This window comes from Microtus ochrogaster, chromosome 4, assembly GCF_000317375.1.
Source record: "Microtus ochrogaster isolate Prairie Vole_2 chromosome 4, MicOch1.0, whole genome shotgun sequence".
Taxonomy (NCBI): domain Eukaryota; kingdom Metazoa; phylum Chordata; class Mammalia; order Rodentia; family Cricetidae; genus Microtus; species Microtus ochrogaster.
Genome location: NC_022011.1, coordinates 72,935,158 through 72,956,336, shown reverse-complemented (window position 1 = coordinate 72,956,336; position 21,179 = coordinate 72,935,158). Strand labels below are relative to the sequence as shown.

General features: G+C 38.2%; 1 protein-coding gene across 4 annotated transcripts in view; it reads right to left on the bottom strand.

Moving 5' to 3' along the window:
• The window catches only part of Tank (TRAF family member associated NFKB activator), a 78,285-nt gene that overhangs the window by 38,519 nt on the left and 18,587 nt on the right, over positions 1–21,179 (bottom strand). For 2 of the 4 annotated variants that reach the window (XM_013346078.2, XM_013346077.2), the window contains exon 2: positions 8,052–8,199. In XM_013346078.2, coding sequence (XP_013201532.1) covers positions 8,052–8,150 — 99 coding nt within the window. In that variant the 5' untranslated portion in view covers positions 8,151–8,199. Of the gene's footprint in view, positions 1–8,051; positions 8,200–9,798; positions 9,816–17,883; positions 18,003–21,179 lie in introns of those variants that run through there. The other 2 variants (XM_026778764.1, XM_026778763.1) reach the window with 2 other exon arrangements.

The following is a 21,179-nucleotide window of genomic DNA, read 5'->3' as shown; positions in this document are numbered from 1 at the left end:
TTACCTTTCTTATTTGTATGAAGAAAAACCAACTTATAAAATAGCACCTAAACAATTTTTGAATTAAGACTGTTTCCTTTCTATGTAAGCCTGTTAATTTTTCGTCTTTAATCAAGACTGAGCAAGAATAGACAAATTTTACTTCACATATTTCTTTGCAACAAAGCAATCACCATCCCCTGATCATATACTGAGAAGACTCATGGACAAGGATAAGAGGTCCACTGCAGGGCATTTTCTATAGCTCAGTATTTATGGCTCATAAATGGCAATCAGCTTACAAAATTCAAATGTTTTGTTTTAGTACTGATTCTTCTGGAAAGATGGTCAAGAGAATTTACTTGAATCTTTCTTAAATATATTTAGTTTCTCATAGAACAACAGCAGAAATCAGTGACAGGCAACTTGGCATGAACAATAGAACAATTAAATATTTAACTTCACATTTTAAAGAATACTGTAGTGTTTGAAACTCTGCATGTAACCTCATCATTGCCAAAAGATGTGCAAGGATTGCTCATTATTCCCCATATCTCCTCTCGTTCATCCTGCTCGAAATACAGTGTTTTAGCTGGCTAGATGGCCCTATGCTAAAGAGTATACTTAGTCCTCTTTCCTTATAGGGATGACCGTATCACCAAAATCAAGCTCTGCTATGTTCCTTCATCAGTAGGGAGGGAACCAAAAGTTGGGCCCTTTCCTTCAAACATATACTATGCCAGGACAGTAGCAGCACAAAGGCAAGAAAAATGTCACAAAATGTCCAGCCATTCTGAACGACTTTTCTTTAGCAGGCATAACCTTGGTTGCTGTAGATCAGTGGTTTTTCCAGCTCTTACAACTTATTATGGGTCCATCTTTATATATTTGATGCTTTTGTATGGGAATGTAGGCCTAAAACTTAGTAGCCTCTCATCTTGTGACTGTCTCTTGACAGGTCAAATCTTTAGAAAGTGTGCAACATTAGAAAGAACAATTGGGTTCAGTCACTTTTCTGCCATCATTGGTTCTATTTTTTTCTCTTATTCTGTAATCATTACTTAAAGCACCACCTTTTATCACAGCAAAAGTCATCAATTTGCTGATGAGCTCCAATTTGCATTTCTAAGTATAACTCTATTTCAAAGGCCCATCTTCAGCTGCTTGCTGAGCACCTTCCCTAGCAGATCTGCTACTACTTAAGCTCAATATCTGAATGAATAAATAAAACAACAACCCCCTTTACCAGTATCAACATATATATAGTGTTTTGTATTTCTGAGGCCATAGCTTCAATCTTCAGATCAACAAGACTGAAAATCTTGGAAGCGGTAGACAATTTTTAAAACTCCAGGTTTGACTTCAAAGCTTTTGCTCTTATCTTATTGACGTTAGAAAATGTGTCACTTCTAAATAAGCTTGTTTTACCTAGAAAATTCAATCTTACATCTTAAAGTACATGAAGAAAGAAAATCAGTGAGTTAGACTTGGTAATTTATAGAACAAATGGCCACATAAGAAAATCTCTAAAATGCTAAAATGTACATGTTGGCAACAGCCTTATATGAGAAGCACATTTTGCATCTAAGAGCACGCTGACCCTTAGCACACTAAGTTGGAGGGAAATGAACTGCACAAAGGATGTTTCCCACCTCAAGGGTCTGGGAATGCGCTATTCAAGAACTAAGGCTTGTTCTGTTCTCATATATTTTTCTAGTCATACTTCCTTGTCTTTGTTCCCCCTGGTGAACAAAACAATTTACAAAACATTATATTTCCTTATAAACATAGTTTAATGATTATATAGTATCTTTTCATACAACTGCCTCTAATAAAATCTGAGTACTAGGGACACTGCATCCCTCAAGTTTCTAGCAAGCTCTTTGGGTACCCGTGACCTCACTGCTGACAATTCACATTATAGAATCTACGTCTCGTTTTATGGACTGAGCTCTACTATTCACGTTAGGTAGGTATTTTCCCCCAAAAAAATGTTACAGGAAAAGTTAAGTTTTGGTGGTAGCACACGCCTTTAATCCCAGCACTCGGGAGGCAAAGGCAGGCAGAACCCTGTGAGTTCAAGGCCAGCCTGGTCTACAAGAGCTAGTTCCAGGACAGGCTCCAAAGTTACAGAGAAACCCTGTCTTGAAAAAACCAAAACCAAAACAAACAAACAAAAAAGATAATAAGATCAAATATGAAACCCAATGCCAGAATGGCTGTTTATTATACCACAGATGATTTAATGGCTAATAAATCTCAATTTTTGCAGTTGACATACCACTTCAAAATGAGGACAATTAGACTGTTTTCCAAGGATACAAATACTTGTGTGATACTCCTAAATCCACAAGACTGGACAATGAAGTAGGTTATGGGACAACAAAAGGACAAATACCATCCTAGCCTATCATTTTCAGTTCTGGATCACCACTTATGAAGAAAACACAGGCATTTAATTATATGACTGTCTCTCTTTCAGAGCTGTTATCATCTGATATTTTGGTCATTCTCACATAGTCAACAACTCTGGTTCTTTCACACAGCTTCTCTAAACCCCATTAGTACTCTAGGAAGTGTTCTACTTCCTCAACTCATTCTAGCTACCTACTCTCATGACTTGAGAAGACAGAAACCATCAATTGGTGCTAAGTTGGCAATATAGTCTTTCCATTCTTCCAAATGACCTCCACCATCAACAGCCTTTGTTCTTAATATCTTCTTTGTAGTTCCAACTCATGTTTCCGGGTACATAATTGTCATCACCTGTTTGTACTTACACTCCTTTTACTCTCAATCCTGAATTAGCATCTTAATGTGTGAGAATACCACTTAACTTTGGATCTTAACCTACAGCTGCTGAAAAACAACCAAGCAAACATATAAACTGTTATTACTAAAAACTCAAAATAATTTGAACATAACATTTTTTTCTTATTTCTCACTCTCAAATCCTAGTAGCTGATGCTGTATTTCACAGAAAAAAAAAAAACCCTACTTTTACATGAAACTCTTTTTTTAATCACTTCCTCTGACATCCACATTTATCTTCGTGTGTGTGTGTGTGTGTGTGTGTGTGTGTGTGTGTGTGTGTGTGTGTGTTTCGGTCTTTTTCTCTCCAGTCCTGAGAGAACATCTGTGTTCTACTCCTGGTTGGTTTCAAACCTAAGCTCGGCATTTCTACAAACAAACCAAGTGGCTGCCTCCTTCTCCCCTTCTTTCTTGAATCCAGCTCTCTGCTAACCTGGATGCCATTTGGACAAGAAACTGCTCTTGCCTGAACTGCTTGACTGGAATTGCAGGAACCACAGAAAAATGACTGCTGAAGCTGCCTAAAGAAGGTGAGACAGTCCTTAGAGGTTCCTGCTTCATGAAAGAGTGTGTAAGACTTTCTGCAGGACACAAAAGAAATTGGCAAATTGCCAATATAGGTGGAACTGTCTTTGAAATTTTCTGTTTCATGGAAAAGTCTGCCGAATACTATGGACCAGTAGGCTGAAGATGGGTGCCTGCAACATTACAGAAGACCTTTGGGTGACAGTCCAGGTAGCAAGATGTCTCTATCAATTCTAGAGTTTTGGAAGTTGCTTACAATGCACTTCCTGTTAACTTAGGTAATATTATATCCTTCTGGTGTCTTTGATGGAGTTGAAGAATAGATAGTTATAGGTTTCCTTAGTTATGATAATAGATATAAATATTGTAACTGTAATTCTGGCTTGATACCTGTTTTGTTATATGTAATTTTACTATGTTAACGTTAAAACTTTCCTTTTTATCTAAACAGAAAAGAGAAATGGTGTGGGAAGTCCTTCTGTATATGTGTTGCTTTTACTGGTTAATAAAGAGGATGCTATCGGCCAATGGCTTAACAAAATATAGCCAGGCTGGAAGAGATATCTATAGAGAGAGTAGGCAGAGTCATGGAGAAGCCATGTAGTCACTGGAACCTGTAGAAACTTTGCCAGTAGGCCACGACCTCATGGTGCTGCGCAGATTAATGGAGATGGGTTAGTTAAGGGTGTAAGAGCTAGCCAATAAGAAGCCAGACTAGAACTAATAGGCCAAGCAGTGATTTAATTAACACAGTTTCTGTGTGGTTATATGAAGTCTAGGTAGCTGGGAAATGAACGAGTAGCTTCCCCCAATAGTTGTGCAAGGAACTGAATTATTCCTTGTGCCTTCTCATTAAAGCTGTCTTTCTTCATTTCACTAATTCTAAAACACAAAAACACTTCTCTAGCCTTCACAGGTTTTGGCAGTTGTCTGTCCTTTGCCTTTGTTCCCCAGGCCTCAGTGTACTATGTTCCCCTCTCCACTAACAGCCCTAGAATTTCAACAACCTCCACACATGGCCAAATACAATGCCACCTTCCACTATCCTCTTATCAAGTCACTTGGCTATCTAGTTGTGCTAACTACTGTACCCTTCCTGAGACCCTTTCCTGTGGCTTCTGTTATGTTTTCTTCTCTAATTTGTTCCTTGCTTTGTAGACTATTTTTGTTGTTGTTAAGTCTCTTTAAAGGGCGCCCTTTTATGTTTCTTCTTTAAAATCCCAGTGTTCTCTGGGTCTCTGTCTTTCAAACTGCTTAAACTACATTCTAAATTGCGAGTCTTTCTCTTCCTTTCATCCTAACATACTTTCATTTTTTAAATATTTATTCAAGCTACTACACATTCTAACTGAGAAATACCATTTAAAACTACACAGTCTTGTTCTAGCTCTAGTCTCTATCTCAGTCACTGTTGTATTATATTACCATGAAGAGACCCATAACCAAGACAGCCATTAAAAGAGAAAGCATTTAACTGGAGGCTTGCTTAGTCTATTTAGAGGTTTAGTCCACTATCATCACTGCAGGAAGCATGCAGCATGCAGGCAGAGTACTGGAGCAGCAGCTGAGAACTATATTCTGACCCATAGGCAGAGAGAGAGAGAGAGAGAGAGAGAGAGAGAGAGAGAGAGAGAGAGAGACAGAGACAGAGACAGAGACAGAGACAGAGACTGAGACTGACTCTGGGCTTAGCATGAGCTTTTGAGACCTCAAAGTCCCTCCTCACACACTTCCTCCAACAAAGCCACCCCCTTTATCCTAATCTTTTCATATAGTGTCACTCCATGGTGACTAAGCAGCCAAATGTATGAGCTTATGGGAACCATTCTTATTCAAACCATCAGTCTCCATACAGAACTCCTTGTAAGCCTACAGAACAGTGTTCATACCTACCCATCAGATAGTTCACCCATATGTTCCACAGAACATATAATAAATAAATCTAATTCTTATTGATATTCAGGTTTTTATTTTTCTCAACCAAGGTGCAATAAACCTACATATACTCACTACCTAATATATGTTAGTAAAGGTTTAATACATTACACAATTATTAATATATGAATTTTAGATAATGCACTTATTGTAATTTATAAAGTATAAAGATTGCCATTTTTAATATAATTTACACTTAGAATATATGTAACATGTTTTCAGTATGTTTGCTGGGTTCTTTGTCAGTGTCAAAAGTTTTCTAAAGCATAAAATTCTTCAGTAACTTTTGACTAATTAAAGATACATACTTAGTCATATTCCTCATAATGGGGCTATTATCTTTACAGCTTCTTTTCCCATAATACCTCATCATTTTTAATGAAGTCATAGGACCACCTTGTAAGACATGCAAGGTAGCAAACACGCCCTCACTTCTTGTTTTATAGACACATGCACACACACGTGCGTGATCCCTGTCTCCTAGCTTACTATGTTCTTCCTAATAAGAGTTCTTAGCCCAAATGTGAACTCATATTGTGCTGACCTGACTCACAAAGAAAGAATAAGATGCCTCTTCCCTAGGTCACACACTACCTGATCTTTTCTGTCATGTTTGATAACAGTCAGATAACAGCCAGTGAGCCTCTTTTTCTTTTCTGTTTTTTAAAATTATACATGCAATAACCATTTTATTTATTACCTATTTGAACTTCTGAAAGTTCTAAAAATAATGTTTTACTTATTTTAGTATTCTCAAAACTGCATCATCTTCTTCCCTAGTTCCAAGGTACCCTAGAACACAAATAGAACTGTTAAGTCCCTTAATGAGCCTAATTGTGACGTAGAAGACAAAAATTTGTTTTTTTTTAAATTTTTTCCTACATTAAATAATTTTTGAAGGCCCTATCATATCATGCCCTCTTCCTTCTAGCTACTTAAAATGAGAAGATTTAGAGTCTTTAGTTCACTCAATAACACTATTCTTTTACAAACAAAGAGAAGATTCACAAAGAATAAAGATGGCTTTTGTAGAATTCAGGAAGGTATATATAGAAATGTTTAATAGTAGCTGGATCATCTAGAAAGGAAGAAATTGTATAGATGACACACTATATTTATTGAATGAACAAAGAACTTCATGGATAGCCTATGTCTTTTGGCTTCAAAATTTCATAAATAATGTTTTTTCTTCATATATATCTATATGTGTGCTTGTATGTTTGTGGGCAAGTGTGTGCACATGGAGGCCTGAGATAGATTCTGAGTTTCTTCAATCACTTTCTACATTATTCATGGAGGCGGGGTCTGTCAAGTGAACCTGAGAGCTGGCCAATGTGTTAGAATGATTATCTGGCTTTCAAGAGTTCGAATTACAGGCAGATCACTATGCCCACCCAACATCTACATGGATGCTGGGAATCAAATCTGACCGTCATGCTTTCATGGCAACTACTTTAAACCACTAGCTCCTCAAGGACTTTTTTAACCAGAGGAATCAAGGCAAGTCCCCTACCTCCAACTGCTGTGGAGGAATAAGCTAACATTCCTCCTAGTAGATCTTCTGGCTGTTATTTTCATAAAGGCCTACTTGCAAAACTGATCCTTTCATATTTGGAAACTGACTTTTAAAACATTCTTACGTGGTAAGACTGTTACGGCCTATTTAGACAGTGTAATAGTCTATGGAGGATCTACCCCCCCCCCCCCCCCGTTTGGACGTTTGGTAGATACAGTATATCTGTGAAGCCAGCTCTGAACTCAAAAATAACAGCAAAAACCAGTGACTGTGAATCTTAAAGTGGAACTTCTTACACTTGGCACACATGTGACAGAACTTGTGAAGCTGGGGGAAGTCCACAGGAAGAGGGAACAGACTCCTCTAGACCTTTCCACGTGTCTTTTCCATGAGTCCCGATTATGAACTTATGCCACATCACTGTAATAATTTATCATCTTCTGTTCTATTTTAACTGTCATAAAGAATGGAAGATGATAAATTAATAACAAATTTAGTTCCAGGATACATTAGTTCCTGGTACCCAAATGACAATATGAAAAAATGGAAAGAAACAATGCAAAACTGAGAAGCAGTGATAAAAGTCTTTCAGTTATAAAACGACTTTATATTTATTTCTTATATAAAATAGTGACATTTAAAAGCTATATATGGAGAAACTGAGACAGTGTGCCTGATCTAATGGGAGCTCACCAAATCCAGCTGGGCCAGGACTGAATGAGCATGCAATTAAACCAGACTCTCTGAATGTGGCTGAAAATGGGAGCTGACCGAGAAGCCATTGATAAAGGCACTGGGACTTGTTTTTACTGCATGTCCTGGCTTTTTGGGACCCTAGTCTATTTGGATGCAAAGCTTCCTAGGCCTGGATATGGGGGGGAGGGGGCTTGGACTTCCCACAGGGCAGGGTTCCCTGCTCTCTCTTAAGGAGGGAGGAGGAGGGAGGAGGGTGATTGGGGAATGGGAGGGGAATGGGAGGAGGGGAGAAAGTGTAAATTTTTGAATGGAAAAATATATTTAAAAAAATTTTAAAAAAAAGAAAAAAGAAACAATGGTCTATCTTAATCATAATCACTTTAAAATGAATCTATCAAATCAACCTTTTCCATAGGAGACAAAATGTTTTTAAAAGGTAACAAAAATCTCAATGTTATTATTATTTATTATTATACTCTCGTGTTTTAATAATTAAAGTTCTCCAAATATTTTCTAGCAATCTAACATTCTCAGTTCTTAACCTCAATTGCCAAGAAAAATAATCAGCTTTCAAATCCAAAGCACACACCTTCTGCTGCAGCTCTCTTACTGCCGAGTCTCGGTCCATGCACGCTTGTCGGAAGGCTTCATATGCTCTGTTGAGTTGCTCACCAATGTTTTTATCCATTCCTCTTTGTCCTGTATCATCACTATAAAGGATGGGATGAATGCCAACTCTGGAAAATATCAGAACAACTTAGATAGTTATTAAAGTTACACACACTTTTTAAGTGTTTCCTAAAGAGTCCTATAAACATAACACTAGGTGATATCAAGGTTTATAAAAACATAAAAGTTTTACCTGAAATCATGACATAAAATATGAAATCTACACTGTTAAGTAAAATATTTTTTATTAATATTCCAGTTCCTAAGTCATGGAAAGTTCATAAAAATTCTGCTTTGGGAATAGGACCCTGTAAATATTGTCCAAAAATGGAGAAAGAGCATTATTAATACTTTAGCACAGAAATGTACAACATGATTAGTAATGTGGGAAGGGACTTCTTTTTACTAAATGGATCGTTACTTCTACTTATAAGGTGAATTCTTGCTACACTGAATTAGAGCAAAACTAAATAGATAATAAATGTTTGTGGATGGAGTTCACACTGTTGTTATCACAGAGCAATTAAAATGTGTGAAAATGCTCTTATTTTAGAACAAAATCTAGGGAGAGCTCCTGTTGGATTGTACATTAAAAAAAGAAAGCTCACATCTCTTCAGGCTCAGCCCCACTACCTATTAGTCTCCTAACTTCCCGGCTGCTTCTGAACTACACGTGATTTTCTCCGAGGCAGTAATTTGGTTTTATCATCTCAGCTTGCCTAACATCCCTCTAATACATCCCTTGGCACTGAGCACAGAGCTCCTTAATGATTATGACTCTTCCTGTGCAGTTATAAAAAATAAAACCCGAACCTTCCTTTTGGATTTTCTAAAAGCCACAGCAGAGATTCAATTCTCTATTGGTTTTCAAGGACAACCAGTTTTTTTGAGGGCCCCCAAAATCTTTATAATCTTGAAATTTTAAAACATATTTACTTTATGCACAGTCATACCCAGGTGTCACAGCACAGATGTATAGGTTAGAGACAACTTGCATGAGTCTGTTCTCTTTCTGGGGATCAAGTACTTAAATCATTATATTTAAATATAATTCACATAAAACAAAATTTAACATTTTCAAGTATATACTAGGGCATTTACTATGTGGTAGAACTGGTACAATTTTGTCAATTTTTAACCTGACAAAAACACTGAACCTATTAAAAGTTAACATCAACTTCCCACCTCCCCATCTCCTAGCAAATAATTGGCTTGTTCGAATGGATTTGCCTCTTTGTATCATTTTATATAGATGATATGGTAAGAGTTGGGGAGATAGGTCAGTGGTAGAGTACTAATCTCTAACATGTTCAACACCCTAGTTTAACCCATAATAATCATAAAAATAAACAAATATAATCATACAACACAAGGCCTCAACGTGCAACTTCTTTCACATAAGAAATTATTCCCGAGGTTCATCCATGTTGTAGAATATAACAATAATTTATTCTTATATAGTTAAATATATTCCAAATATTGTATATTCACTAAATGGATATATAATATTTTCTTTACCCATTTCTCAATTGCTGGATATTCAGTTTTTTTTCAACTTTTAGGCTACTATGAATAAAACTATGAACATTTGTGTATAGATTAAAAGTTTTAATAATTTATTATTTTATGTATACAGGTGGCTTTTTTCTGCATGTATATCTGTATACCTCATACATGCTCAGTGTCCAGAGGTCAGAGGAGGGCATCAAACCCCCTGGGACTGGAATTACAGATGGTTGAGTCAGCATGTGGGTGCTGGGAATAGAACCTGGGTCCTCTGGAAGTGCAGTCAGTATCTTAACTAATAAGCAGTCATTATGCTCCAGTATCCTGTAAAGAGGAGTTTCTAGGTCAAATGATAATTCTATACTTAACTATTTTGGGTTTGTCAAATTGCTTCCATAATGGTTGTGCAATTTTACATTTCCACTAGCAATGCACAAAGGTTCCAATTTTTCTACATCCTCACAACACTTTCTATAGTCCTTTTAAAAAAATGTAGATCGGGGCTGGAGAGATGGCTCAGTGGTTAAGAGCACTGCCTGCTCTTCCAAAGGTCCTGAGTTCAATTCCCGGCAACCACATGGTGGCTCACAACCATCTGTAATGAGGTCTGGTGCCCTCTTCTGGCCTGCAGACATACACACAGGCAGAATATTGTATACATAATAAATAAATATTTTAAAAAAATGTAGATCGTCATGACATCTATGAACCACAAGAATCACCAGCATGGCAATAATGGCACTCATGTTGGAGCTAACCAACAATTGTCTAATTGGACTTAAGCCCCATTCAGCAGAAGAGAAAGCATTCCTGGTGTTAGAAATCATCCAGTTTCACTAGGTTAGTGAGGTCACGGATCTTAGAGAGCCTACCATCCCCACTTTATTAGAGCAGCTTAATTCCTAACTACATTCTCAATATTATCCTCATACTTACAGTGAAGAGCAGTTCCCACCCTCATCAGAGAAGCTTCAGCAAATGAGAACCAACACAGAAAACCACAAAAGGACAGAATACAGAGATTAACAGATGGTTGGGGATATCTGGTGTGGATATATGAACAGCACAAATCCTCTCTTAAGGCTCAAAGAACACCTCGAAAGATGGTGCAGAAAGACTGTAAGAGCCAGAGACTAGGACGTCTGCTGTGAATGGTGCCTCCTAGAAATGCTGCCTAAACTAAGATCTGAACAGCAGCATCAACAGACATACTAATGTAGAAAGGGAAAATCTCCCAGGGGTGAGGTGCACAAGCCTAGGCAAAGAATTATAAGTTAACTGCTGAAAGAGGGAGAATTGGCCTCACCAAGGACGAGTTCCCTAACTGGTTATCTTTATGTGGACAGACTTTTCCTGAGGAGAGTCAATATACACATCCACTCACCCCAAAGAGGAAGCCTGTGACAGACAAAAGTATGGATACCACCAAAGTTCAACTTGGTAAATCAAGGAGTTTTGCTGTGGTTCTTACAGAAATGACTCAAGGACAACAAAGCCTATCCCAGTTTGGGTAATAGTTCACAAAACCTGGAAACCTGGAGCATACTGCACAGCTAATAGGCAGCTCAACAGGTTGGAAGGTGTCCCTTCCAGGTGGCTCTGTTGGTCTGACCCTTTCCATACAGTTCAGCTGGGGCCCTTTTTCTTTCAGCTTGCTTGGCTGGTCCTTGCTTCTTCTAGGCTGTTGGGCTGGTCAGAATCTTCTTTAAAGCTTGGCTAGACTTAAAGTGACTCTAAGCAGTCTACTATTTACATACTTTTAGAAAGAGAGGGCTAGTGAATCTGGTCAGTTCCAGGAACTTCCTGAAGCTATTCTGAATTGTTTACTTCCTGTCATAATTGAGCTTCTTTGCCGGACAGAGTGTCTGACCTACCCTTAGAGATCCTGTTGTTTTGTCTCCTTGTAAATAATTGGTCCTAAATAACCGGTTGCTTTACTTTCTTTTTAACCGGTTGCTTTACTTTCTTTTATAGCTTCTGTCTTAACAAGTTTCCTTCCAAAATTACCTCATATTAAAAATATGTTTTTAATTAAAATATAGCTATATATGCTGAGAAATTAAGTTTTGGTTGATACAAATAAGTAAATGTTACATTTTATTCAACCAAGAAGGGAAATGTGTTTTACATTAGTGACACTGAACAGAGGAAAAGGAAGGTCTCTGGGAACAATTACATGTCAATTACATTTTGGTGTGCTTTTTGAAAAAAATTATCACCCTCCAGGAAAATACTTTTTATTGAATTAAACATGCTCAAATCCAAACACAGTGACCAATCACCTCCTTCTCTTAAGTTCTAAGTTCTAATTTTTTAGCAGGTATTGATGAGGGACGCTATGTTCAGAACACTGACAGAACTATCAAAAAGCTGTCTTTGTCATTGATTTTGACTTTTAGCTGGGTGGAGTGATGTGGAGGTAAGGCTCCCAGAAAAGGCAGAACAAGAACGAAGAAGCTCAGGTCCTTGACACTGAAGTTGCTAGGTCAGGTCTGGACATCCCATACTTTAATTTTAGTTTTATGAAGAAGAAATCATTTGTCTTGGGTAACCACTGTCACTGTTCTGTGGATTTCTAAAGAAAAGAGATAAACTATATATAATATTAGAGACAGGTTCAGTGCTGAACACATAGTATATGATGCTTTTCTTCTGCTCAGGAGACAAATAGTCATGGGGTTTACCTTTTTACTCATTAAACCTTAAACCTTATAATTAGTGAGGTGGAAAAATAAGAAAATAACCAACCCAAGAAGCTAGTTAAATGTTAGATAAAAGGCATGATCATACTTTGATAGGAATTTGTCTAGCAAAAGAGTTAAGTATTTGTAAGACTTCATGGTTGGGTCTGGTTGGAGTTTTGTGCATTTTTGTGTTAGAAAAGAAGAATGAGCTGTTAAAGAACTAAACAAAATTCAAATAGGCAAAAAAAAAAACTAAATAAAAAAATTGTGAAAACTTCATACAGGATACAACAAAATGGGTCCTAAAAGATGAGAGGGACTTCAGAAGTACAGAATTAGAGAAACAGCATTCACTCAGAAACAGCGATGGCACAAGAGGCTGTATTTGGTGACTGGGGTATTCTATTTATGGAAGTCCAGTGCAGAGAGTATGCGAGAGGAGAGTCGTGGTACGGTACAGTCAATCATCGCGTATGACTGTGCTGCACACTATTCATAAAGCTTACATTAGAGCGGCCGTCAGGGACTGCAGAGTGCAGTTACTGCAGAAACTCCGGACATGCTCAGGGAAGAGCACAAAATGTCACTAAAAACTCAGCCTTTCGCCTGTTGAACTAAGGGTTTATTCAGCAGGGCACAGACATATTTTTACAAGGTAGACTTGATTTCTCATGTCCTTGATTTCAAACAAAGGGGACTGTCCAGCCTATTCAGTGCATCAACTATACCCAAGGCGTACCCAAGAAGGAGGCCATTGCTGTTGTTTGAAAGTGGCTCAAACAACAATTACAATGCTTGGCCCTTAAGAACTGGTGCTCTTTGGGAAGGAAGTGGAACCTTCAGAAGATAGCACTTCGGTGAGGGGGGGCCTTGGAGTTTGATAGTCTGGTCCCACTTTTTGTCCTCTCTCTCTGCTTCCTCACTGGATTAGTGTGTCCAGGTGTCTCACACTTCTGCCTGCCCATACAGCTTAAACTATAAGCCACTGCCTTCTTAAGCCGCTCCTTGCCAAGCACTTGGTATGGTGGTACATCTATAATTCCAGCTTAAGAGGCTGAGGCAGGAGGACTGTCACGTTTGAAGCCAGTCTGGGCTATATAGTAATACCCTCTGTCCAAAAAAACAAGCAAGCAACCAAATAAACTGAAAACACAAAAAATAGCTTTCATACGAAATATAACAGAGGCTACAGTCACCAGGGACATATCTGAAGTATCTTCAGCAGCATCTATGTGCTTCCTAGATCATACATGAAGCTTCATTAACTATGTGAGTTCTGCTATTTCACTGTAAGATGGCTAAAGAACTGGTTTCATAAAGCATGGAAATACCATTGCACTGATTTAGAGTCACCACCAAAGCTTATGTAAAGTACTGAGTCTTCAGAATAAAGAAAATTTATCATCTATAAAAATAAAACAAAACAAAATTCTAATTGTATTTTTTAAATAAAAGAAAAAGAGAGAGAAGGTAAGACTGGATGCTAGCATGGAGTCCAGACCAGCAAAGAAAACGATGTGGGAATAGTCTTTAGAAACTACTGTTATATTCTAGATGAAAGTGAATAAAACCAGAGAAAATAAAAGGTGAGTGGGTTCAAGAGACACTTCAAAGTTGAAATTAACATGATTCTGATGGCCAACTTGATAAGAAGGCACTAATGATTCTATACTAGTCAGACACGGAATGGTGTTAGGCTCTGCATCCCGCTCAACACAGTACCTAAGATGGTTCTGCTCCAGGTGGCCCATTAGTACTTTTCCCGAATAGTAAAAGGACAGTAGTGAAAAACACGGGAAAGGGACAAGGCTTACAGGGTTGGGTGGGGAGGTTGAGGATACAGTGAACTAAATTTTGAACAAGAATGCTAGAAAAGATAACTAATAAGGAAGAAAGAGCCAATTGATAACTTATTAGAACTAAAGGTTAAATATGTTTCCCCACTGTTTTTATTCCTTGTGTCTGTTTTGAATGTTCTGACACTGTGGTAGACCTCTGAACAGTCATATCCACTCTTCTCACCAAGAAGATGTAGGAAAACTTCAAGTTAAAAACAGAAATCGCAAAGAGAGAGACGCAGAATTTATTATTAGACCACTTTGTATCATTAACAGTTATACGTTTTTTTCCTCTCCCACATATAAACCAAAAAAGACAGGCTTGCTAACCTATAAGATGCTAGAAGGAAATCTAGGAAATTCATGAAACTTGCATTCTAACATAATTCTATAATTTTCTAAAAAGAGATTAGATTAATGAAATAGGAAGTAATGCAGGTCTGTTAACCTTTACACACAGATAAAAACAGGGAAAATAAATCTCTGGCAGAGTGCTTGACCACATGACTTGTTTTACTATTTCTGTGTGTACAGACATGTGCAGGGGCCATGTACAGACAGAGGTAAATGTTGGACATCCTGCTTGACGTTCTCTACTTTACTCCCTTGACACGGAACTGAATTCTTACTATGTCAGCTAGCAATCACTACCAATGCTCCTAAAGGAAAGCATGCTCAGCCAGGCTAGGCCTTCTTACATGGGTGCTGGAGACCTAGCAGGTCCTTGTGCTTGCTCAACAAGTACTCTTACCCTCTGAGCCATCCCTTTAGCCCTTGAACACAGGTCTTTTAAAAATACCTTTTCTATTCTATCGAATTTATGACCATAAATTATAACAAGTCAGGGTATTTTCAGAAGTAGTAGTCTGTCTCTATTGTAAGATCTTAATATGTCAGGATGGTGGCACACGTTTAATCTCAGCACTCGTTTTGAGGAGCAGACGAACGAGGTCCACGGAAAGGGCCATACAGAGATATCTAACATACAAACTCTCTTAGAGACGGTATATTTTATGCAAATTGTAAACTAGTCTCGTCTGAAATCAGTTTTATATCATTTAACCTTTTTCAAATATAAATGCAATCGATATGGAAGATAATTAACTCTCGATTTCCCCAGTAGAATGGCACAAAAAAAAAGTTAAAATTGATTTATATTTGATCTTCATAGTTAAGAAAAACTGTTGTGGCCCTAAAAAAAGAGTGAAAAACTGTGGCATAGATAGAGATCTAAAAACTGTTAGGCTTCCCAACGGTTTGGGGTAGATGGGGCTTATCAGAGCTATTCAGCAGTTGTAATGAGAGTATGTTAAACAGCACAAAAATATTGGCTCTAGATTTAAATGTACATATACATTTAACGTCACACCCTAAACGTCTTGGGAATGACTAGAGACCTGAAGAGCTCTGAAGCCTTATTTTCTTTCTCATTGGCGTTCTCACAACTGCTTCTAATAAAACAAGTTATGACTTGCAACCATTTGCCCAACACCTCTTGGCGTCCTCGGGGAAATTAAACAGTGAGGTATGAAGATACTATGCCAGTGGTTAAGAGCACGGAGGTTATGGCTTTATAATTACGAGGCCTTTGCCTTCTCCTATTTATCCGTGTACTATTCTCAAGGCTAAATGCTGCTCAGCAGTTTTAAACTTGTGATTTAAAGAGAAAATAGGCCTTTTTGAGAAAAGCTCCACTTCCTGAAATCGCACTCTCCTTCTATAGAAGAGCCCTCTCACTGCAACTCTCCCGCCCTTTTGTTCTCATGCAGCAAGTGGTGCAGGATGCTGGAAAGAGGCTAATCCTGAGTTTTCAGTACTAGTTTAGAAACGGAGTTCTCCTTTATCAATCTTTGTACAGCCTATGGCATGTCTTATATTGTTCTCCTATGTTTGGAGGATCTTTTAAAAGATTACTGAAAAACATTTTTCAAAGTTTTCATGTTAAGATTTTTTTTAAGGTTTTTCATGACAGGGTTTCTCTGTATAGCCCTGACTGTCCTAGAACTCATTCTGTAGACCAACCAGGCTGGCCTCAAAATCACAGAGATCCACCTGTCTCTGCCTCCTGAGTGCTGGGATTAAAGGTGTGTGCCACCACCACCCGGCCTAATTTAGTCTTTATTTTATCAAAAGCAATACATATTTACATTCTACTGAGACAAACAGCTCTACAAGGTTTAAAACAGACAACAGTCCCTTGCTTCTCTTCTGCATTCCCTACTTCATCTTGGCAACAACTCTTTCTGTCTGATTATCAGTTTCTATCTCTGTATTTCTAAATAATATGCAGTAATATCACAATGATATTTCATTTTGTCCTCCCAGTATTCAAATAAGAATATTATCTTAAAAACTCCCTACTTACTCTCCCCATTTTTCCTATTTTAGATTAGCATTCAGCACTTATTGTCTTATTATAATACTACTTACTGCTTAACTATATAAAATTCTATGGATGCTTTCATTTCCTGAAATGAAACTGTATCAAAATCCTCAATTGTTTTCTGTTGTTGTTGTTGTTTTTTGTTCTCAGTTTTCTGAAACTTATATCCATCACAAATTAAGACTTGGTAAATTCACTACATCTAAAAATCAATCCTCCAGTTCTTGAATTTTTTTGAATTTGTTTTCAATTTTCTTATTTTTGTATTCTTTTCTGAGACTTCTAATATATGGATGACTGAGCTTCTGAACTGTTACTCTATTGTTCCCCACTACTCTTCTTCTTGTCTCTGGTTTTTCGTTTGTTTGTTTGTTTGTTTGTTTGTTTGGAGACTGGGTCTCCCTATGCAGCTCTTGCTGGTCCAAGAATTTACTATGTAGACAGGCTGGTGTCAAATTTAGAGATCTGTTTGCCTTTGCCTCCTGAGTGCTGAGAGTAAAGGCATATGCCACAATGCCTGGCCTACCCTGCCCCCACCCCTGCTTTTTTCCCTCCCCTGTTTTATTTTGATTTCTAGAAGACAGGGTCTTGTTACATAGCTCAGGTTGACCTTAGGCCCTGAGATTTGTCACCACCTTTCCTTAGCTTCCCAGCCTCCCAGCCTTTGAAAATGAACTTTTCTTATTTCCTGTGGAGCCAGGATTATGCTGCTAAATGAGCCAGCCAGTTCTGGATAAAGTAAGTAAGAACAAGAGTAAGAAGTGGTGCTTTAGGAGCCAGCTAAGACTTGGGGTCCAAGTGCTCAACAATTCTCTACCTCCAATATCCCAGTCCAACCAGACCCGCTGACAAATCATGGCCTTAAAGGTAAAAATTCTAGCACATCCACCCTAAAGTGATACATAATTCTTTAAAATCTACCTTGTTCTTTTGTGGGGTGAGAGACAAGTGTGGGAGAGTCAGAGGTAGGGAAGGCCCCAGCTGGGTTTCCCCAGCTGCTGAGACCACTAAACTTCTGGGTAAATGTTCTATCAGTGCTCACACTTGTGGTGAGAGGCCAATTCAAACCTAATGCAGTTTCAGGATGGGGAAAGGAAACCACCTTAAAAACATCAACCTCTTCTACTTTGCCCTAGAAGAGAAGGGCACCTGTCTTCCCCAATCTCTTCTGGGTGTGAATACTAAGAATTCACATTCTATGTCAGAAACATTGCCACCTGAGCAGTAAAAGGTGAGTGCATGAAAGAAACATTTTTATCCTTTCTGCATCTCAACTATAGTCCCTCTAAATTTTAGCCTTAGGAGCAAAACCCAGAAAAATCTGTCAATATCAGTACATACACATAAGTGAGACATCCTTTTTCTTAGTTGTGGATGGGTTAGGCAGATCTTGCAGAACACTCAAGTTTTCCTTCCTCAAAAGAAAATGGTAGCCAGAGCTTGTTCCAGGACACCTAGAGCTACACGGAGAAACCCTGTTTTGAAAAGTCATACAAATGAACAAACAAAACAACAACAGCAACAAAAAGGAAATGGTATAGAACTGTCATTCCTAATATTAATGATCATTTACCACTTCCAGAACTATGTAAGAGGCAATCAGCCAATTTCTCCAATGACAATTTGCATTTCTAGTCTGACTTTTCATGTCGTGAACTTTGTTCTGGATATACTCATAGCATGCACACTAAACAACCTCTATATTCCAATTAGGCAGCTAATACAAAAGAAATTTTATTATAGTTCCAACAACATCAGAAATTTTTGTTCTGCATTTTTCTATAGTCTGATTAACTAAAAATTATCAGGATAAACAAAATGGGACAACTGATAAGCTGAACCAAAGACCCCTGAGCAACACTTCCCATGTGGTCTAAGCTGGTTTTGAATTTGTCATTCTCCTGTTTTAGTCTGCAAAGTGCTAGAATTACAGGGAATGTGCCACCATGACACACTTCACAAGGGGTCTCATACTTTAAGGGGTCTCAGTAGGGGCCATGATAGAGTCTAGACAGAAGTGAGGACACGAAAATTTTATATGGCTCATACTAGTCTGTTCTCATAAGCTGAATAAACCAGACATTTACAGATGAGAAAACGACAGAGAATGTTCATACGCAGCAGGCCATGTGCAGAGGGCACGCACAACTGTGTGGGAAATGCAGCTCAAATTATAACCTACGATTTGTGAGAATTTTATTGGAAATATCTTTTTTCTTTTTTTTTTTTTTGTTTGTTTGTTTTTCGAGACAGGGTTTCTCTGTGGTTTTGGAGCCTGTCCTGGAACTAACTCTGTAGACCAGGCTGGTCTTGAACTCACAGAGATCCACCTGCCTCTGCCTCCCAAGTGCTGGGATTAAAGGCGTGCGCCACCACCACCCGGCTCCTTTTATTTTTAATTAATTAACTATTTTCCAACTTGATCACAGTTTCCCCTCCCTCCTTTCCTCAATTTCATCCCCCACCCTGCCCCCTCCCCTATCCACTCCTCCTCCTTTCTCTTCAAAACAGGACAGGCCTCCCATGTGTATTAGCTAGCCAAGGTATATCAAGTTGCAGTAAGATTACACACCTCCTCTTCTATTAAGGCTAGACAAGGCAACCCAATAGGAGGAAAGGGTCCCAAAAGCAGGAAACAGAATCCGAGACAGCCCCTGCTCCCACTGTTAGGAGTCCCCCAAGAAGACCAACTACACAACCATAACACATGTGCAGCGAGCCTAGAGTGATGGCATATGACTTTAATCCCAGCACTTGGGAGGCAGATGCAAGTAGATCTCTCAGTCTGAGACCAGCCTGGTCTACAGAGTGAGTTCCAGGACAGCCAAGGCTACACAAAAAAAACCCTGTCTCAAAATCCCATGCCCCCCTCAAGAAAACTAAACTATTTAACCATCCCATAGTAATAGCTGATTTGCTAACAGCCTCAAATAACTTTTCTTCAAGCAATTTAAAGTAATAGGTTCTTCACACTGAAAAGATGAAGTCTTTGATTTCCATCTTTATAGCAAGAAGTCCACATCAAAATTACCTAACTGTATGTGGTCCATTGCTCAATAAATGATTTCCCACACTCCATTCTACTGCAATATTTCCAGGATGCATACTTCTAACTTGCTAAGTAACCAGTAAATGCATCTCTCATTAGTTTTCTTAGCCTAAGCAAGCTCAAGCAATTCCCTACATCAATGACTTAAAAGCTAGACTTCATTTTCACTGAAAACACTTTTTTGTGTGTATGTGAAGGAAAAATATTGGTTTAAGGTAAGTCAAAGTTATTATAGAGTATTGATATTTAAAACTATTCACACTCATCACATATTATCATTATGGAGACTTTATCTTTGAAAGAAAAGTCAAGTTGCTGTCCAGGACATTTTTCTGTGAGAAAAACAGCATTATTTATTCCCCCAATTTCTTTCCCTCAAAAATAAGAAACAAAAATCCAAAAAGTTCTTTTAAAACTACTGTTATTCTGAGCCTTGTGGTACAGATTTGTAATCCCCGCTAGCAGGAAAGTTGAGGTAGAAGAATCTTAAGTTCAAAACCTGCCTAGCATACAGTGTGAGATCAAGGTTAGAACTTAAAACAAAAACTCCTGGAATAATCCCAAATAAATAAAAGGGCATCAATCATAACAAAAACAAAGAATTGATTTACTAATCTTGATCAAACAACAACACTGTACACAAAACAAAAAATGAAGTAGGTAGAAGAATGTTATTGAGCAAAACACATTGCTTTTTACCCTCTTCTTCACTTCTGCTATGAAAGAAAAGGTGTTGCTTCTGCACAGGCAAGCTCTATATCCTGAAGGAAACTATCAGCTTCACTATATTGTCTTTAGCTTCCCCATTTGCTGGGAAACTTATTTTAATGGTAATAACAAGCTGTCACTATGCTGTAGCTAGATCTCACAGGCAGTTTCAAAGGAAATAGGTGAGAAAATTTAAACTGTTTACTATGACGTGGAACAGTTCAGGGTAAAGGTGGTGTGTTGCATATGTATGGAGCAGAACTTTAAGGACTGATTATCAGTCAGCCATACAAAAGCTGTCCTAGCTAAGATTTATACTGCTGTGATAAAACACTATGGGCCAGAAACAACTTGGGGAGAAAAGGGATTGATTCCATATCATAGTCTATTATCAAAGGTCAGGACAGGAACCTGAAGTCAGGAGCTGATACAGAGGCCATGGAAGAGTGCTGCTTACTGGCTTGTTCCTCATGCCTTCCTCAGCCTGCTTTCATTTAGCACCAACACAGAGGTAGCACCATCTACAATGGGCTGTGCATTCCTGCATTAATCACTAAGTTAAAAATGCACCACAGGTTTGCACAGGTCATGGCAATGGCATTTTCTAAACTACGGTAACAAAAGCCCACTTTTTACTTTTTTATTTTTATTGAGCTCTACATTTTTCTCTGCTTCCCTCCCTGCCTCTCCCCTCCCACTTCAACCCTCCCCCAAGGTCCCCATGCTCCCAATTTACTCAGGAGATCTTGTTTTTTTTTCTACTTTCTATTTCCCATGTAGACTAGATCTATGTAAGTCTCTCTTAGTGTCCTCATTGTTGTCTAAGTTCTCTGGGATTGTGGTTTGTAGGCTGGTTTTCTTTGCTTTATGTTTAAAAAAC